Source organism: Emys orbicularis, chromosome 8, assembly GCF_028017835.1.
Source record: "Emys orbicularis isolate rEmyOrb1 chromosome 8, rEmyOrb1.hap1, whole genome shotgun sequence".
Classification (NCBI taxonomy): domain Eukaryota; kingdom Metazoa; phylum Chordata; order Testudines; family Emydidae; genus Emys; species Emys orbicularis.
This window is the reverse complement of record NC_088690.1, coordinates 96,075,649-96,094,734: the sequence shown is the minus strand read 5'-3', so window position 1 is coordinate 96,094,734 and position 19,086 is coordinate 96,075,649. Positions and strand designations below refer to the sequence as shown.

Below are 19,086 nucleotides of genomic sequence, written 5' to 3'. Positions count from 1 at the left end.
GACCTGTTGATTTAAAAATGTCTAACTTCAGTAGCCACTGTTTAATATCCTCCTTTGGATGTTAGTGGAATGGAAAGTGTATCATCATCATCTGAAGAGACTACATCATCTGTTTTTTTCCCCAAATACAGAACAGAAATATTTATTGACCACTTTTGACTTTTCTGCATTATTACTGATAATTCTACCACTTTCATCTAGTAATGGGCCAATACCACTGTCAGGAGTCTTTTTGTTCCTAATATACCTAAACTCCTTATTGTCCTGAACTCTGCTGGCTATAGATTTCGCCTTGTGTCCCTTTGCTTCCCTTATCAATTTTCTACAATTCCTAGCTTCCGATTAATATTCGTTACTATCAACTTCTTCTTTCTTCCATGTTATATATATTTTATTTTTTATAGCTACCTTCTCTTCCTCTCTAAGCCAGGTCAATTTTTTTTAAACTATATAGCCTTCTTCCTAGACTATGGATTTTTTGGCATCTAGTAAAGTTTTCTTAAACGATTCCTAATTGTTCACATTTTTCTGATTAATTTTTTTCCCTCCCACTTATACAGTAACATAGCATTTACTGAGAACACTAGCAGGACAACTACATTTTGGGCTTTAGTCCATTTTAATGAATTGCAGAGGTTAGGTTTCCAACACTGTATTTACATCTCAATCGGCTAGTTCACTGAATAACTTATTTTTTCCCCACAAATTCACATTAATGACAGCATATTCACCTCACCATCTGTCACTGTTCTGATGGCTTAGGCAGATTGACAGAGTCCTCCAAAGACACACCAAGAAAGAAAAAAAAAAAAGCTAGCCAATAGTATGGTATTTCTGTACAGAAATACCAAAGTGTAGACTTCCGAACCAAGAGGCACAGGAATGTCTTTTTCCAGTGCCCAGGAAAGCAAAGCATAGATACCATGTGTTGAAGCAGATACCTGTTGTAATTCAAAACAGGTACAGTAATTCATTTCACAATGTCTCACCCATTTGCCTGATCATGCCATTTTAAATGCTTTATTATTTACTTACAGTGGTGCCCAGTAGGTGCTAAAAGCTTTCCAAACTCAGGGTCCTTGTGAGTTCCTCTGAGCATGAATTTACTTTGCAAGAAAAGAAAAATGTGCAGCACTTAGCATAACTGTATCCATATGTACCTGAACAGAAACATCACCTTTGCTTTTGAGAGGAAGTATGGTATTGTAGGTAAGGCACTGGGCTAAGACACAGGAAGATCTGGGCTCAGTTCCCAGCTCCACTACAGACTTTACTATTTGACCTTGGACAGGTCACTTAATCTCTTTATGCTTCACTTCCTAATCTGTAAAATGAGGCTATATCTTCCTTACCTCCCATGGGGTAAGATAATTAATGTTTGTGAGGCATTCAGAGAATCATAGATTTTAAGGCCAGAAGGGACCATCATGATCATCTAGTCCGACCTCCTGGACATCACATGCCACAGAACCTCATCCACCCACTCCTGTAATAGACCCCTAATCTCTGGCTGAGTTACTGAAGTCCTCAAATCTTGATTTAAAGATTTCCAGTTACAGAGAATCTGTCATTTATGCTAGTTTAAACCAGCAAACGACCCATTCCCCACACTGCAAAGGAAGGCAAAAAACCACCTGAGTCTCTGACAATCTGACGTGGGGGGAAATTCTTTCCTGACCCCAAATACGGCGAGCAGTTAGACCTTGAACATTTGGGCAAGGCCTACTAAACACCTGGGAAAAATTTTCTGCATTGAGTCAGAGCCCTCCCATCTAGAGCCCCGTCTCCAGTGGCCAGAAATATTTGGCAATAGCAGTTGCAAAAGAGCCATATGCTCTTATAAGCAATCTCACCATACCATCCTCTCTATAAACTTATCAAGCCCTGTTTTAAAACAATTTAGGGTTTCCCCCCTCCCCCCCACTACTCCCCTTTGAAGGCTGTTCCAGAATTTCACTCTTCTGATGGTTAGAAACCTTCATCTAATTTCAAGCCTAAACTCATTGATGGCCATTTTATATCCATTTGTTTTTGTGCCAACATTGGCTCTTAACTTAAATAACCCCTCTCCTTTCCTGCTGTTTATCCCTCTGGTGTATTTATAGAGAGCAATCATATCTCTCACTCTGCCTTCCTTTTTGTTAGGCTAAACAAGCCAAGCTCCTTAATTCTCCTCTTGTTATGCAAGTTCTCCATTTCTCTGATCATCCTAGTAGCCCTTCTCTGAACCTGTTCCAGTTTGAATTACTCTTTTTTGAAAATGAGAGACCACAGAACTCCAGATGAGGAAAGACTAGGAAGACCACAGTGATATGGACCATATAAGAACCTACGTAGATTTTTAAGGACTTGGCTAACAGGAAGAGTATTTGGATAATGTGTATAAAAAGGAACCCCAAAATGCTACAGGGCAGATTCTATCTAGATTGTAAGCTCCTTCGGGAGGAACTGTCTTTTGGGTCTGTGTTCCTATAGAATATAGCACAAAGAACTTGATCCATGACTGTGGCTCTTAGGCACTATGACAATACAAATAATACATCATCTTGATCTCAGTCACCTTGGTATAAATCCACAGCAGCTCTACTCAAGTCAAGAGACTCAGGCTAGGTCCACACTACCCGCCTGATTCGGCAGGTAGAGATCGATCTTCTGGGATCGATTTATCGCGTCTCATCTGGACGCGATAAATCGATCCCAGAAGCGCTCCCCCGTCGACTGCGGAACTCCTGCTCGCCGAGAGGAGGAAGCGCTGTCGACGGGGGAGCTTGCCTGCGCCGCGTGGACCCGCAGTAAGTAAACTTAGTTCGATCTAGGAAACGTCGACTTCAGCTACGCTATTCTCGTAGCTGAAGTTGCGTTTCCTAGATCTATCCCCCGCCCCAGTGTGGACCAAGCCTAACACTGTTAATTTAGGTGACTTGAGTGGTGCTAGTCTACGTTTACACCAGCACAATGGAGATCAGAATCTGGCACCAAGTATTTAACAGTTTGGGGGCTAAGTAGGGGCAAAATATCTCCTAAGAGTTGCCATCCACTCTCAATACAGTAGTGACACCAAAGTTACCTCTAGAATAGGCCACTGCAGAAAACATCCATCTGAAAGGAAGGGTTATCTTGTCACATCGAAGCAGTATCCACCCTGCCAAAGGATGCAGGCAGGGGACTTTGGGGAAGTCACGCAATTCAGGAGAATTTCCATGTCGGGAGGGCCTTTAAACAAGTCCCACTGTGGGTCAGTTTCTGACCTACAGAACCTTAAGGTGATGCAATTTTTATTTTTTTAAAAATCAGAACAGCCCAGTGTCTTTACATTTTAAATTCCTGGGCTGGTCACTTTGCCTCGCTGGCAACTCTAGGGTCACTGTCATCGAAATCTGCTGGAAAAGCGGATCACAATTCATACTAGCAAGGGGGACTTTGCTTTCATTTATTGCTATGACGCTATCATTAACTAAATCACATGAAAGCAGATTGTATAAATACAATCTAGCCACAATATGCACAAGATGACTGAATAAGGTTTGCAATTCCATTCCTCTTTAGACTTTTAATGCCTTAAGGAGTTTCAAGAATTTGCCCATGAAAACAGTCTCTTCGTATTATTTTCTGTGGTCACAAAAAAAATCTGGTACCACAGGCTTCTGTCTGTATCTAGATTGAGATGGGTTCTCATTCTCAGAACATCTCCCACTTTAGGCCATAATGCACAATTTTGTTACTAATCAGCACCACTTACAGTTCTCTTCACCATGCGTTGCTTTCCTACTTTTCTCCAGTGGCAGTTCTCCTCCACAGATTTAAATATGTCACCTCCAAAAAATTTTCAACTTTTCATCAGAACCTTTCACAGCCTCATCTTATTAAGGTGCGCTGAACTCTGAAGAGCTCATTCTTTGTATGATGGAAAAATCCACATGAATGGACTTATGCAGACAAGGGATTTAAAGGAAAATTGCAGTGATTTCTGTCTCCTAGAGGACTACAGAAAACTTCACTTATAGAAGGAAGTTATAAAGCAATACTTAAAACCACTTGATATGTTCCAGAATCCCTATTGATAAACTGGCCATTTATGAACTCACTAAGGACAGCCATTTTAATGATAACTGACGGGGAACACGGCTTATAGGCAAGTAAAACAAGATGAGCTGTAGCCAAAGGCAAAAGAACAGCATGTTAATTGCACAGCACAGATGTAGCTCTAACAAAAAAACTTCCAGAAACAAACTGAACTTGCTTTAAAAGAGCTGTAAGAGTTCACTGCAGTTCTCTGTCTGACTGCAATTCCAACGTTCTCCTCTGGTAGCCTGACAATGCAGTCCATTCCCATTTTATTCTTTCACATGTAATATTAATTATATTATATTATATATAGAAATAAACAACCAACATATAGGGTGTTGTAATTAAATAATTATTGGTGACTTGAGCACATTTGCAATGGATCAAGCGATTCAGAACTATTTCATATTCCACTGCAGTTTTCCTCCCTTGCATTTCAGCATTACTGATGCTGAGTTACCATTCCAGTCCTAGAAGACTGGGCAAGGCTATACAAGAAGGAACTAAAGAGGACAAGACGAAAGGAAAATGGAATGGCATTTTTTTTAAACACCATTATTTCTACCAATTCCTTGGATATTTGAAACCAAAATCTATTCCTTCAGCTTCAACCCTGGGTGAACTGGTTTGTTATAGGGTTACACACAGGTTCTCATTTTAGGGGAAAAAAGAGTTAGAAAGATTTATATGGACTTTGTAAATATAAAGCATCTATTTTGCATCCTTTTTGACAGTTAAAGTGTTTTTGAATATAATTACAACTTTTGCTTTGTAAAATAAAGAGAAAATTCAATGCACTGAAGTTACCTATTGATATCTCATATAGCAAATCCACTCCCAAGAAGAGTTACAGATTAATCTTACAGGAGCAACTGCAAGGTAGGAGTCAATCTTTAGAGCTCAGTGTTTACTGGTAAAGGTGGGAAGTGGGGAAAGGGGGGTTTGAATATAAAATAAAATGCACAAAAGGAAACACAAACAGCCATCTGAGATTTCAGAATACTGAGGACTAGCCCCATCTTCTGGTATGATTTCACTACTGGAGAAAGGGGAGCAATATCTCCTACAACAACACTAAACAGGGACAGTAGAGAGGATGACTTGTTTCACAAAAGTTACTGTTAGACATTACAACATAGCATTTCAACAGAGGATACTGAAGTACCTGTGGAAGACACAGTAATACTAGACAGACAAGTCTATTCATCAGAATAAACTATCAGAATGTCCAGTTCAATGTAAGCAAAACAAATTAAGAAAAGAAGGTGGGCCGTCTACATGCAAAGTTTTTGATAAATAAGCTAAGATACACAATAAATACAAAGTTGACACTTTCAAATTAGTATAGCCCTAAAGCAAAACGCTGTAGAGAGGTTCAAAGTTGTGTTCATTGAATATTTCCAAGCAATGCAACCTTTGGATCTCCCACCAAGAAATGGCTCCACCAGAAAGAGAGCTACGTATTAGATAGATATAAAGGAAAGGAGGAGTCAGATTTCTTATATTTGTACATTTCATATTTCCCTGGTTGAAATCAAACAGGTCCTTACAAATGTGGCTGGTAAGCTTGGGTTACATGTTGGGCTGGAACCTCCACGTAGCAAGTTGCACATTTAAGTGGAAGGTACAGAAAGTGAAGACAGGACAAGAAGTACAAGTTAACCCCAATTCCGCAATAACCACAACACTGCTGAGAAGCCACCTTATTACTCAGCAGCAGAAGAGATTGTATGTAATCTCATGTCTCAGACATTTTTGCCCTAAATCAAAATGTGAGGTGCCGAACAAACATCTAGTAAGAGACAGTTCCAAGAAAGAGTGCACAGTCCAATTTAAAGACAAGACTGAACAAAACAGACAAAGGGGTTTAGGCAAGAAGGACAAGGTCAACAGTGATAGGAACACATGGCTAAATGAATTCACAGGTTCTGAGTATTTCCTATACTTAAAAATCACCCAAAAGACTACCTATCCGCCCCCCCAAAAAATGAAATCAGTAATTCCAGCTGGCGACATACCTAGGCATTATTCACTGGCAATTTACCATAGGTGGGACTACATGCAATGGGCTTGAGGGTTACTACTACTACTCAGTATAGAAGAATAAATATAGTTTACCCTTACCTGTGTCCACATATACCCTCTGCTCATGTTTAAGTGCAACCACTTTATGTTAAAAAACAACAACGAGTCTGGTGGCACCTTAAAGACTAACAGATTTATGCCCAAATAAATCTGTTAGTCTTTAAGGTGCCACCAGACTCCTTGTTGTTTTTGTAGATACAGACTAACATGGCTACCCCCTGACACTATGTTCAATCCTGCATACAGATTGTATAATCATAACCTTAAATATTACATTAAGGGAACAGCAGCATGGGCAGGCTTGTCATAAACACAACAACATGACATGTTGAGCAGAGAAATAAACTAATGCAGGTCCAAAACCCTCAAAGGTTAAGTGTTTTTTATCTCACTAACACATTCCAGTGCTTTTTGTAGAGACTGTACATTAACACATAATTAAAGTTCTTTTATTTCCTTTGTATAAGTTCTCCACTTATTCAAATGCAAATTCCACCATGCCCATCCTACACAAAGCTGAAACTCATTCAGACAAGATCTCGCCTTTAGATTTTTCTATTTCACAGGCTGGGAATTGTTAAACTTAATGTAAGATCTATTTTCCTGATTTCTGCACAATATCCTATGGCAGCAGAGTGCGGCAGTCATCATTCGGGCTTACCTATTCTGTTTGTGGCTTATGAGAAACAGATGGAGTATCATGTTGAGGCTGGGGTAATTCCTCAACTTCAGCCTCTAGTTTCAAGGCCTCTCAGTTTAATGCCTGATTCAAGAGGGAATGGCTTCTATACTGAAGACTGACGGGACCAAATTATAGCTACCTTTTATTTACAATGTAGTCTTCATGGCAATCTTCTTGCTCCCCAAATGTGGGATGCAATATGGGTACAGCTACAAACTACTTTTCTAGGAAACTGGAGAAACCCCAAAGCAGGATCACAGGCCCCAGGACACTTTCTACACCATTCTTGTGATTGGTAAGGACAAGAAGTTTGTCTTCTGACGGCAAGGTTCTCCTCCCCCATATTCAGTCTGCTCACATTTGCAAGGAACTGGATTTATTTAGGCTAAAGATGGGGCCTTTCTTAAATGTCTTTAGAAATTTCAGCAGTAGCATGGGCTGTACTAGAATACCATGGTATGTTTCACAGAGACCACCGCAAGGCAAAATAAATAAATAAATATATAAGCAATACTTACATTGCACACTAAGAGTGAAGTAAGATGGAACAGTGTTAACGTAAGGGACAAATTTCAACTGGTCATTAGTAGAGATGAGACCAAGCCAAGAAGACTTAGAAAAAAGGACTTGAACATTCCCAACATCCAAAGGTGTTTGGGTGCAGAGATTTAATTTAGGCCCATCTCTAGTTACCAGCTCAGAAGGCAAAGTGGAAAACATTTTTAGGGTTACATGTCTTCTTTGGCCAACTAGATTGAGTATAATAGACTTACACACACACGCTCAACCTTACCAATTTGGATTTTCCAAGCTTTCCCTGAAGACAGATTCTTCACTTAGAGATGCATATTGTGTCCAGGTAAGGCAATGAGACTTCATAACCATATTTCTTTCCTGCATATTAAGCCAAGATTCTTCCTCTAAGTAGATGTCAGACACTTTTAAGACACTGACCTGTCAAGTGTAAGGATAACTTTCAAAACTCAGTATTTTGAGACCAAACACTTTCACATATTTAGAATTTATTTTTATCCTTGTATGCTAAAACTGAGGATTAACACTGAGAATGAAGGCACATCAACGGCAGCCAGTCCTTAATGATACACATTGACCTTAATAGATGCCGGTGAGGTCATGCAAATGTTCAAAGATTTATGCAAACTGCTCAGTCCCCAGCCAGATTTCCTGGACTGCTAAATGCTAAATAAATGATCTAGCTACATCATGTTTCATTTCTAACTGGTAATGGCCTATTTAAAATGATGGATTCTAATAGGGCCCATTCACAGACTATTGCATGCAAGACACAATCAGCTAAAACTAAGACGTGCAGCACAAACCTACATCTGCACCCTCCTGTTTCTGGGCTGCTCTGGCCCCCAAAATAACTTACCCCCTGAGGAGCTACTTAAGTTACAGCAGACTGTTCCCAGCTGCCTATGGGCAGCAGCACTGCCCAGAATCCCCACAGAGCTGTATATTGTGTCTCCACTCCCAAACACACCCCTCCTGCCAAATCATGCTCTCTACCATGGGGTTTCAGGGGATCATCAGAAGCCAGCTTATGACTGTCCTACACTGGGAGTATTCCTCCTCAGCCAGACCTGATGCTTTTAGAACTCATTTACTCTGCTCTCCCTTCTACCCAGTGCCCAAAGGACAGAACAAAAGTGAGAATCGCAGCCTTGGATCATTTTACATTCCGTGTCCGGTAGGTGGAAATTTACTTTTTCCTGCGTGGAAGAAGGATGTAGAATAAAAACACAGATGTAATGGGCATAAATGCTCTCGTACTAACTAAAAGAAAAGTTACAAGCTGTTAATAAAATTAAAGCTAATTTTCATCAACTGAAATTTAATTGAAACAAGGTGGGTGAGGTAATATCTTTTATTGGACCAACTCCTGTTGGCGAGTGAGACAAGCTTTTGAGCTACACAGGAAGAGCTGTGTGTAGCTCGAAAGCATGTCTCTCTCACAACAGAAGTAGTTGGTCCAATAAAGAGATTTTACCTCACCCACCTCATCTCTCGAATATCCTGGGACTGACACCACAACAGCACTGCATACAAATTTAAGTGAGGGCTCTCTCATCACTGCAGTGCAATAAGAGATTCCTTAGATCACCTATATTGAATTTGCTACATCTGTTCTCCCATTCACCAGGTGGGGCTACCTCGCATTTTCTAGACTGAATATTTCTAGGGATGGCGAAGGAGTGTAGGAATGGAGTGGGGTTGAAGTGACATTGCCGGGTTATAAATGTTGGTTTTGATTGTGACACAAGTGTCTTGGATCAATCAAAATGATTTTCTTTTAAAGATAGCGTATTTTTTGCTACTTATGCTCTTTGTATTCTTTGTTCGCATTTCTTTCAGCTTTGACCATGAATACAGCGAATGAAAATACACTCACAGCATTTGGAATTCAAAACACTTCCATGCCATGTTCATTTTTCTCCCCAAATGTTTTTATGGGAATTTAAACAAAAATCCATGGCAGCATTTCTGGAGTGGTAGGTTTTGTAAGAGACTGCAAAAGTGCCAAACTCAAGTATTGAAAAGTCTTGCACAAGGTCTCCCTTCCCCCCCAAAAAATCATGAGATTCACTTTAAGATAATTTGGGGTTATTTTTTACTTGAATTTTGGTTTCTGAGCCTTCAGAGTATACTTGGGTTACATTTTCAAGATTCTCTCTTCTACCAAGAGAGCTAGAAACAAAAGCTAACATTTTCAAGTAATCACAGGACTCTAGGAGCTGAGCTTTATAAAAAAAAAGAAAATACCACAAGAGAGCTGGCAACCTTTAAGATGTTTCTACAAAACCTATTATTTGGGGTAACATCTCTTTAAAACCCTCAGTTCACACTAAAAATGCCAATTACATACATTTTAGAAAACATGTATACAATTATTCAAAAAAATCACACTTTAGTAATAGCCACACAGATATATTCCAAGGTCTTCCAGTAACCTGCTTCCATGAAAGGACAGCAGCTTGCTTTAAGAGATTTCAAGAAGAGAGAAAACAATTTGAAATTGTTGAAGGATTCATCTTGACTGTTTTACAGGTACGCAAGAGATGCCACCACCCATATCTTAATCTGTGCAAGATTGCAGTTTTGTCCTTCCTAACCTAATGTAAGACTCATTTATATAGAACCTTTTCGTTATTTTTCAAAGAAAAAAGTTTTAACTTTCTTCTGGCTAAAAGTCTTTTCACGTAAATTGCATCACAAGCCTGTATCCGGATTGTTGTTTGTTTTTTGTTTTGTTTTTTAAGCATCACTTAAAAAAAAAAATCAACATAATCCAAAACCAAGCTTAACCTGGATTTAAAGTAATTACCTTTCTTAAGATCCCTGGAATTACATTCTGACATGTTGCAATTCTCCTTCTGTAAATAATCCCTGTGGACAAATCTGATCATAAAAAAAAAGAAGAAGAAGAAATAAGACATACTGAATAGCTAGCCTGGCAAATGTTGCCTTTTATCAATAAAAATAAAATATCTGGAGATGTTAACAAGAGAATGAAACTGCAGACAGGAAGGCTGGCAAACTAACGACGCATTAGACTGTGTTTTTTATTAATTAATTATTATTATTATTTAGAGTAACCACAGTATTCCTTCTCCTTTGCCAGACAAAGTGGTAAACAAGAAAGATGCTGACAATCTGGGCTCAGTCTCATTAGGAGGGTATCTGTGCCCATCACTACACTCTAGCACCCCCTACCAGCCAGAGAACAGATGGTATTTTACAAACATTTTATTGGCATTTATACTAGTACTTGTAAGGGGCACAGCATTGCACATACAGCCAAACTCAGCCCTCACATAAGTGGGCATGAAAGCATTGAAGTCAGAGCTGGATTTGGAACATAGCAGCAAAGGAGTTCATTTTCAGTGGCATTATTTTGTTGATGATCTGGGAACAGAGAAAAGTAGAGTGCAAGTATTTTAGTCTGTATGGACTGTTTAGCAGTCAGTCCATGCCTGGACCAAAACTTTGCTTTCCACTTGCTCCATTCCGCCACTTAATATTCTCAAATACATCCTACGGGCACACAGAATACACTCCTCTGTCTTACTGCATTTGAGGTCTACAGCAAGCTCTTCTGACTATTCATTTATTTTTATATTAAATTGGGCCCAATGACAAGGACAAAGCTATCTATTAAAAATCAAATGATAGTTATTTAGCATCACCAAAAACGTGACTGGCTTTCAGGATCTCTTTGCATTTTAATATTTAATGAACCAGACCAAGTACAGAAACCTTAGTATGCTGCGAAAGGAGAAGCCAACTGGCAGATGGCCCAGTTTAAAGAGAGCTCTCAGTGATAAAAGAATGTCTTCTCAAAAAGTTTATCTGGTGGGATCTGCGGGCTGTGAAAGGGCTCTGATGTACAATGGGTAAATATTAAATATGAGGTGCTTACATGGTATATAAACCAGTATCTCCCAAGAAAAGGGCTGCTTAGTGCATACGAGTACAATTTTACCCTCAAAATACACTTTTGCAAATGTTCCATTTTCTCTATGCAGGGGCTGCTCAGTGATACCACGCTTGTACAAAGCAGAATACTGGAATTAAGACCCACCATGTAGATCTATTTTAGGTACTTACATGGCCATTTTACAGATTGGGAATTGAGGTACAGAGAGGCTAAGTGATTTGCCCAAGGTCACACAGGAAGCCTGTGGCAGAGCAGGGAACTGATCTCACATCTCCCAGGCTCACCACTGGACCATCCTTCCTCTCAATGGGAGGCCAGAGTTTAGCCCTACATATTTCCATTTGACTGAAAATGGTATCAAAATCAATACACTTCCTTTGTTTGCATCTCTTCCCCAGCAAGTCATCACACTAATCTGGGAGACAGAGGGTCTCTCTATTAGAGCACTCGTGAGCAGCTTGGGCCATAAGGAGAAGTCCTTCTCTCACCAAAAAATGAGAGCTTGAGCGCATTTCCAAGAGCAGAAACATAGATAGTTGTTTCACCACAAAAACACTCTTTTGCATGGATGTTTATTCCCCCATATTTTAAAATAAAATGGCCCAAGTGTACATACACTGTATATCAGCCAGTGTGCTTAAGTGGCAATTTGCCAGTGTGCCTACCAGTAAATCTCTTTTAAATTACAAATACAAACACAAACACTATCTACCCATTAACAGCAGCAAAGGCATCAGTCTCACCAAAATTCTGTCACCTGAGCAAGTGTCCCTTTTCCAGATAGTGTCACGAATGTTTGGCAATTGGAGAAATCTAAATGCTTTACACTATTTTAGAAGTATCCCTTGGTGGGGGAGGGATAGTTCAGTGGTTTGAGCATTGGCCTGCTAAACCCAGGGTTGTGAGTTCAATCCTTGAGGGGGGCCACTTAGGGAGCTGGGGCAAAATCAGTACTTGGTCCTACTAGTGAAGGCAGGGGGCTGGACTCAATGACCTTTCAGGATCCCTTCCAGCTCTATGAGATAGGTATATCTCCATATTTTTTTTTTAATATATTTCCAGTGATTAAAGCAACTGGGACTCTGGCTTCAATTTCTGACTCTGCCAGTGTCTTATTATAGGATATTGGGCAGGTCACTGAACCTCTGTGACTGTTTCCCCATCTTTAAAATGGAACAATGATACCTCCCTTTCACACACAGAATGCGAAACCAAAGTAATCAAATGTCTATTGATTTGGATCACTTAGGGTTGATCTCCATTGACTGCCGTGGGCTTTAGAAATTCACTGAGTCATTACAGAAATGGAATGGACCTATACACTGAAAGCAAGTACACCTCTACCCAGATAGAACGCGACTCGATATAACACGGGTTCGCATATAGCACGGTAACCCCAGGGTTGCGGCAGTGGGGCTCGGGCGGTGCTTTAAAGGGCCTGGGGCTCCAGCTGCTGCGGGGAGCCCGGGCCCTTTAAATCACCGCTGGAGCCCTGCCACCGCTACCCCAATATAACGGGGTTCCACCTGTAACGCGGTAGAGATTTTTGGCTCCCGAGGACCGTGTAATATCGGGGTAGAGGTGTAGTACAAGAATAGGCAAGTCATGCTTCTAATACCCTCTGAATTAGCTCCCAATCTAAAAAGAGTGTAAATAAATTTTAAGCTCTTTGGGGCAGAGTCTGTCTTTTTGTTCTGTGTGTATACAGCACCTTGCACAATGGGGTCCTGTCCGTAACCATGGCATTACTGAAACACAATAATTATGCCAACAACATGAATAAGTAGCTTACCTGTTTTTTCTTCCATGGTTTTTATAGCTGTGACATGTTTCTCCATGGGACTGGGATACTAGGTAAAAATGTACAATGTAAACATCACTATATTTGTCACTTGGGTAAGAGAAAATTGCTAACACTCACTTGTGAAATCAATAAGCATTTTCATGGTCTCTCAATGGATAGAAAGAGCAGGTTTGTGTCAAAAGTGTGCAGTGTTGCTAAGAGGAGAAATTAAAAATATTTTTTAAATTTACATTTGATTTATTGTGGTGAAGAGGTTTGCTTAGCCTTCAAAAAACAAAAACAAAAAAAACAAAAAACCCACAACCTTCAGTATCACTACAGAACACTCATATTAAACAGAGATTTTAAAGCCTGAGCCAGCATACAGAATACCCTCAAAGCAGAAACAGAGTAAGATTTACCTGTATCACATGGTTCTAGCTGACCATAGCTTGCAGAAGTGCCATAACTCCATGAGTCAAATTCATCCCTAAGGAGCTACACCAGTGATAATTTGGACCTTATGTTTCCTGCAGTACAGCACCTGTAAATGCTGCCGAGCATGCTTACAATACAGTTCAAAGCCCAAAGTTAAGCAGCAAGGTGCAGGAAAGCTGGTTTACAGTGGCATCTGGAACGCAAAATACTGGATGTGAGCTTTTTCTGTCCTGCAACATCTTTTAAGATTTCTTCTAGAAAGGAAGATGTCACTTCATACAGTAATGTACTCGTGGGCCTGCACATCCCTCTGCTCCAGCGGTTGGCTTGAAGAGAGGCTAACGGAACTACCACTACTGCCTGCGGCTGCTAAGGCAAATCTCCTTTACCTCAAGTAGCAGAGTCATTTCAGAGTTGAAGAAATGAGACTCTAGCTCTGACTCCCCAAGAGAGTGGGTGCAAGAATTATGTAGACATTGTATCTAATGTATGAAATATATGGACTCTGTAGGACACGCTACCTAATAAGGAATGTTTTATGTAGAGAAATAGAGGCAAGACATGAGTAAGCCATTTTGGCCTCCCTGTTGGCAGAAAGCTTGAGAAGATGAAAAGAACTATATTACCCATTGCTAAAAGCAAGCAACATTCACATGAATTGATGCTGAAATCGAAAACATAAAGCGAAGATAAATCATTGCAATCCAACACGACTCAAAAGGAACTGGGCTAATACAAATCCCAGATTAGTATTGAGAAAATACTGAACGCCAGATAAAGATTAGCATTAGACAAAAAATATAAAGAGTGAAAGGAGGTGGGAAAATTATATCTTAAGACTAAACGAGTTAAGGTAATGCAGTGATTACTAGTAACAGGTGTTACAGCATCCAGATTTAAAGTAACCAGGAATTCTGGAGGAAAAGGGATAAAAATTCCGGAAGAGGCTAATCGACTCACCCTGCAGTACCACTACAATTATTTTTGTTGCTGGGAATAAAATTTGGATTTAAAAAAGGAAGTACAAATCTGTAGACTCCTATTATGTAGTTAAATCAGAGGCTTCTATGCAACATGCTGCTTTGAAATGGCACAAGTAGTTGTATAATTACATTATCAATGTAACTTACACTCTGTAAGGCCCAATTGTGTGAAACAAAAAGCCATTTACATAAATCTTTCACTAAATAGCAGACTCTATTACCCAAGTATTTAAAACAGAAACAGACTCAATTTCCTACACAGCAGAGTATAAGAAATGGTGTTAAGAGCCTATAAGCAGATGGAATGGTTCAGCGAGCGTAGCAGTCACAACAAAATAGACTTCTAAGCCAACCAGGTTCTTCCCCCAAGGCTTTTATTTCCTGGGGATCTTCAAGTACAACAACAGCAGAGAGCAGAAATCTCACTCTGGCTATTTCCTCAACCCTGGAGTGACTTTGTGGGGCAGCTGCCTAGCCCCAAGGCATTGGTCCCCACCACGGCAGGTATGGAGGATCCAGCCCTCCTCTTGGAGTCTCTGATTAACCCGAGGGCTCTTGCCCTTGAGCCTGAGTTCAAGGGAAAGGGGAAACTGTGCTGGAGTCAACTTTCCTGCGTACCAGCAATCAGGCAGGGCCTGTGCACCTCGTCACTACAACCATTTAAGCAAACATTATCTCCGTGTTGCGAGCTATTGCTAAATACCATAAAATAATGGAGAGGACCCAGCTTGCTCTCTCTAGTCATATTTTACTTCCAAAAACCAATCAACCCACCCACCCACCAACATTAAGGCTGCAAATTCAAAAAAAAGTCAAAGCTGCAAAGTTAGGAAGTGCCAGAATTAACATTGTCTGTGCAACCTTAATTCAGCCCTCTTGTGCATATCCATTATGATACAGTCTTTAGTCACATTAATTTTTTCCTTCCTCCTGACCCCTAGCTCCTGTGCCCTCCGCTTTTGTGCCTATATACTTTCCACCACCTCTATTCCCATCCATCACCAGTTCCTCTCCCGCTCCCATTCCTCCAATCCCCACCATCCTCATATTTCTCAGCCCTCTACATTCCACTGCCTGGACCCAGCAGGCAAGGCATTGAGCATACTGCAGAGACAGTCTCTTTACTTCCATTTCCCATGCATGGTGCCCCAGTGGCCTGCAGCAGCCAAGAAGAGCAATTATAGGGAAAGTCTGGCTCAATCTCTGCATCCCCCCAGATGGAGTATGCGCAGTACAGATAGAATCTTCAAGGGTGATGAACAATCAACATGGGTGGCGTTAGAAAACGTCCACGGTTATACAGATGAGATATGTTTGCTATGGGGGATGAAAGGGAGATAGTCATTCAATGGTCCATATGCAGTGCCTCTTCTTATCTTTGACTTGACTGCTAGTGCCTTGGTTTTCTGGTGGTAGGATATACAGTGCAGCAACTTTAATTCCAAGTTAAAAAAAACTTGGGTTGAAATCATATTTATAAAGCATGACTGTTTCCTTTATCTCTACCATCCCCATGAAATGATTTGATGCCATCTTGTGGTCAATTCTAGAAAGGCACTGAATCAGTCCACTCCATAGTACTTTTATTGAGCCCAGAATGGGAGGGTGCAGGAGACAGAAGTGAATTTTGAGAGATAAAAAAATTGGCAGAGGCAGGATGATTTGCACATATTGCTACTTGGTTTCATGACAAAATGAGGTGGGGAGAAATGTAGTGAGACTGCGGATATCTTTCACCCCACCCTTTAAAGTAGGTCTCAGTATATAAAGCTGAGGGCTACTAAGATTTCGTTTAAATGATCATTTTAAAAAGGGTAAAAGACAGCAAATGGATGCAGCAGTATCAAGGGGCTGGAGCAGGGACCTGGAGAGAAGAGATCTAGGTTCTATTTCCTCACTTGCTTTGTGCTTGGCCAATGAACTTTTGCGTCTCAGTTTAGGCATAATATTTACCCATCGTTGTAAAACGCTGAAAGATGCCATAGAAACTTCAAAGTACATTTGATGGGGAGGAGTGTTTGGGTACTGGGGGACAGTAATTGATAAATACTACTCCTGCATGAAAAGTAAATAAATGATTCACTGTAATGGTGGCTGATTGACTTGAAGTCTAGTCAGTTTTTAAAAGTGAGTTTAAAGTAGTTTCATATTCTACAATTGCCCTGGAGTTCCTCTGTCAACTTGTATGGTTTTACAGACACGTTTTCCTATTTTAAAAACACTGTTTAGCCCTCTATCGCAGTGTGAAAGGCCCAAAGAAATAATGAGAGAAATTAACTGATTAGGTAGGAGAAACAGTGAAACTGACTTTCACAAGCTGTCAAATGCACACCGGGGGGTGGGGAGAAGACTTTAAAAATGAAATTTTTATCTCCAATTATTCCTTAGGTGTCAGTGGGGCTCCAGGAAGATCTACGGGTCCAGTTTGTAGAACTGGAGCCAAAGATATGATAGCATATAATGTTATCCATGCTGTGCTGGCTTTCACACTTGAACTACAAATTCATTTGCCATTTCTAATAAATAAACTGGACACAGAATCATAGGACTGAAAAGGACCTCACAGGTCATCTAGTTCAGTCTCCTGCACTCCTGGCAGGATTAAGTATTATCTAGACCATCCCTGACAGGTGTTTGTCTAACCTGCTCTTAAAAATCTCCAATGATGAGTTGTACTGGTGATTATCCTGCTTTGTTATTTATTGAAAACGATTAATTCATTTCTCATTTTATAGAATGCCAACAATGCAGAATGACTGCATAACTCTGTTAACTCCTAATGTTCTGTCTTTCTGCAAATCCAGTGACTTCTAAAAAAACAAAATCACAAGAATCAATCATTTATATTCTTTTCAAATAGGACTTCCATTTAGAAACTAAAAGAAAAAACGCATACTTTGTTGTTCCTTTAAAGCCAAAGCAATTTGAAATAATGATCCTAAATAACAAAGTAAACGGAATAAAGTGCATAAAAATAAGTTATGGAATTAAAGAGATATATTCTAACCACAATGCTACTTATTGGGAGTTATTTGTCGGGAGAATAGACTTCTAGGAGTGTTTAGCTGCACAGATAAATCCACGAAGCTTACATGTAATGGTATATACAAAAATTAAGTATTTCAAAGCAAGGAAGAGTTGATTTTACATGCAAGATCAAATGGAGCTCAAATAAATCAAAATGGCAACATCAAAGGCTGGCAAAAATAAAAATAAATATATATTCTGACTCATTTCCATGGGATAAAATGGGAGAATCAAACACTGACATTGCCAAATCAGCTCAACCTTTTCAGGCTTCACAAGTGTTTTTGCAAATATATAAAAATAAATGTATCATTTTTTTTATTTTTTTTTTTTTTAAGACGGTCTAGCAAACCCCCGGCACATCAAGTAATCTGTGATAATCAGTAGCTACATAAGCCTTTTCACATATGGATATGTTTATTTTAATCACACCATTTGTCACACTTGAACTAAATGTTTGTTTTATGGGGCAGCTGCTGAGTTGGCATCTGTGCCCACCCAAGCCACCAAAGCAGAGGAAAATTATTATTATTGCTATTAATTGTATCACCATATTCCTAAACCTTACAATCCAAGTAATACAGCATTTGCACTACATTGGATAGCCATGTAGCAGAGTCCATGCACATTACTGATGCCTTCACAGCAGCTATCCACAGAGCACCAACCAGAAAGGAGTAAGCATGGTCAGTAGATTTGTACAGTTTCAATTCTCCATTGGAAGGAAGCAGGGTATTGTGCATGCTGCTGCCCTACACCACAGCAGACAGCCCCTAAAGCATAAGATGGAGCTGCCATTTCATTCCATGTGCACCTAGGCTTTACTCCAATTCCAAAGCTCGGACCCAGGGCTTTGAGATCATCTTTCAGAGGTAAAATACTATGGACCATGCTATTTAATTCACATGCAAGGACAATATATACACCTCTACCCCGGGAGCCAAAAAAATCTTACTGCATTATAGGTGAAACCATGTTATATTGAACTTGCTTTGATCCGCCGGAGCGCGCAACCCCGCCCCCCCGGAGCACTGCTTTACCGCGTTATATCCGAATTCGTGTTCTATCGGGGTAGAGGTGTATTAATGTCTGCAGAAGGAAAAGCTTGTCATACATTTCTCTTTGGTGACTGGATCTTATGTGGATTCCACTGGATGATCATGATCCGATCCTGCAAATTGAGTAGGTTTTTAGAAGAAGCGACTTGAATTTGAATTTTGCTTTTGTGAACCAGTTTTTTGGTCTTGTAGAACTACTGTCTTGCATTATTGAGAGAAAAAACAATTTGATTCTTTGGGTAGGTTAAAGGTCATTTGTATGATCAAACCGAGATACCATATTCAAGTGTTTATACATGCACTACAGTCCATGAACTCTTAGAACCCAGCAACACATTTTCAGGGCTAATGGGAATGAGGCACCCTACATTCATTAAAAGCCAATGGGAGTTCAGTGCCTTAGGCATGGAAGCCCCCTTGACAAATCCCAACTGTAATAGCTTTGTAAGTAAGTAAGTTTGGTTTCACTTCCTCACCCTATGTTTAAGGCAACACAAAAACACCAG

General features: G+C 40.0%; 1 protein-coding gene across 1 annotated transcript in view; it reads right to left on the bottom strand.

Annotated features, from left to right (window-relative positions):
- PRELID2 (PRELI domain containing 2) overlaps positions 1-19,086 on the bottom strand; it is a 39,332-nt gene that overhangs the window by 13,067 nt on the left and 7,179 nt on the right. Inside the window, exons 2-4 of the mRNA XM_065409217.1 lie at positions 13,084-13,141; positions 10,179-10,252; positions 7,626-7,786 (exon numbers count right to left, since the gene is read on the bottom strand). Of these exons, the coding sequence (XP_065265289.1) occupies positions 7,626-7,786; positions 10,179-10,252; positions 13,084-13,141 (293 nt within the window). The remainder of the gene's footprint in view (positions 1-7,625; positions 7,787-10,178; positions 10,253-13,083; positions 13,142-19,086) is intronic.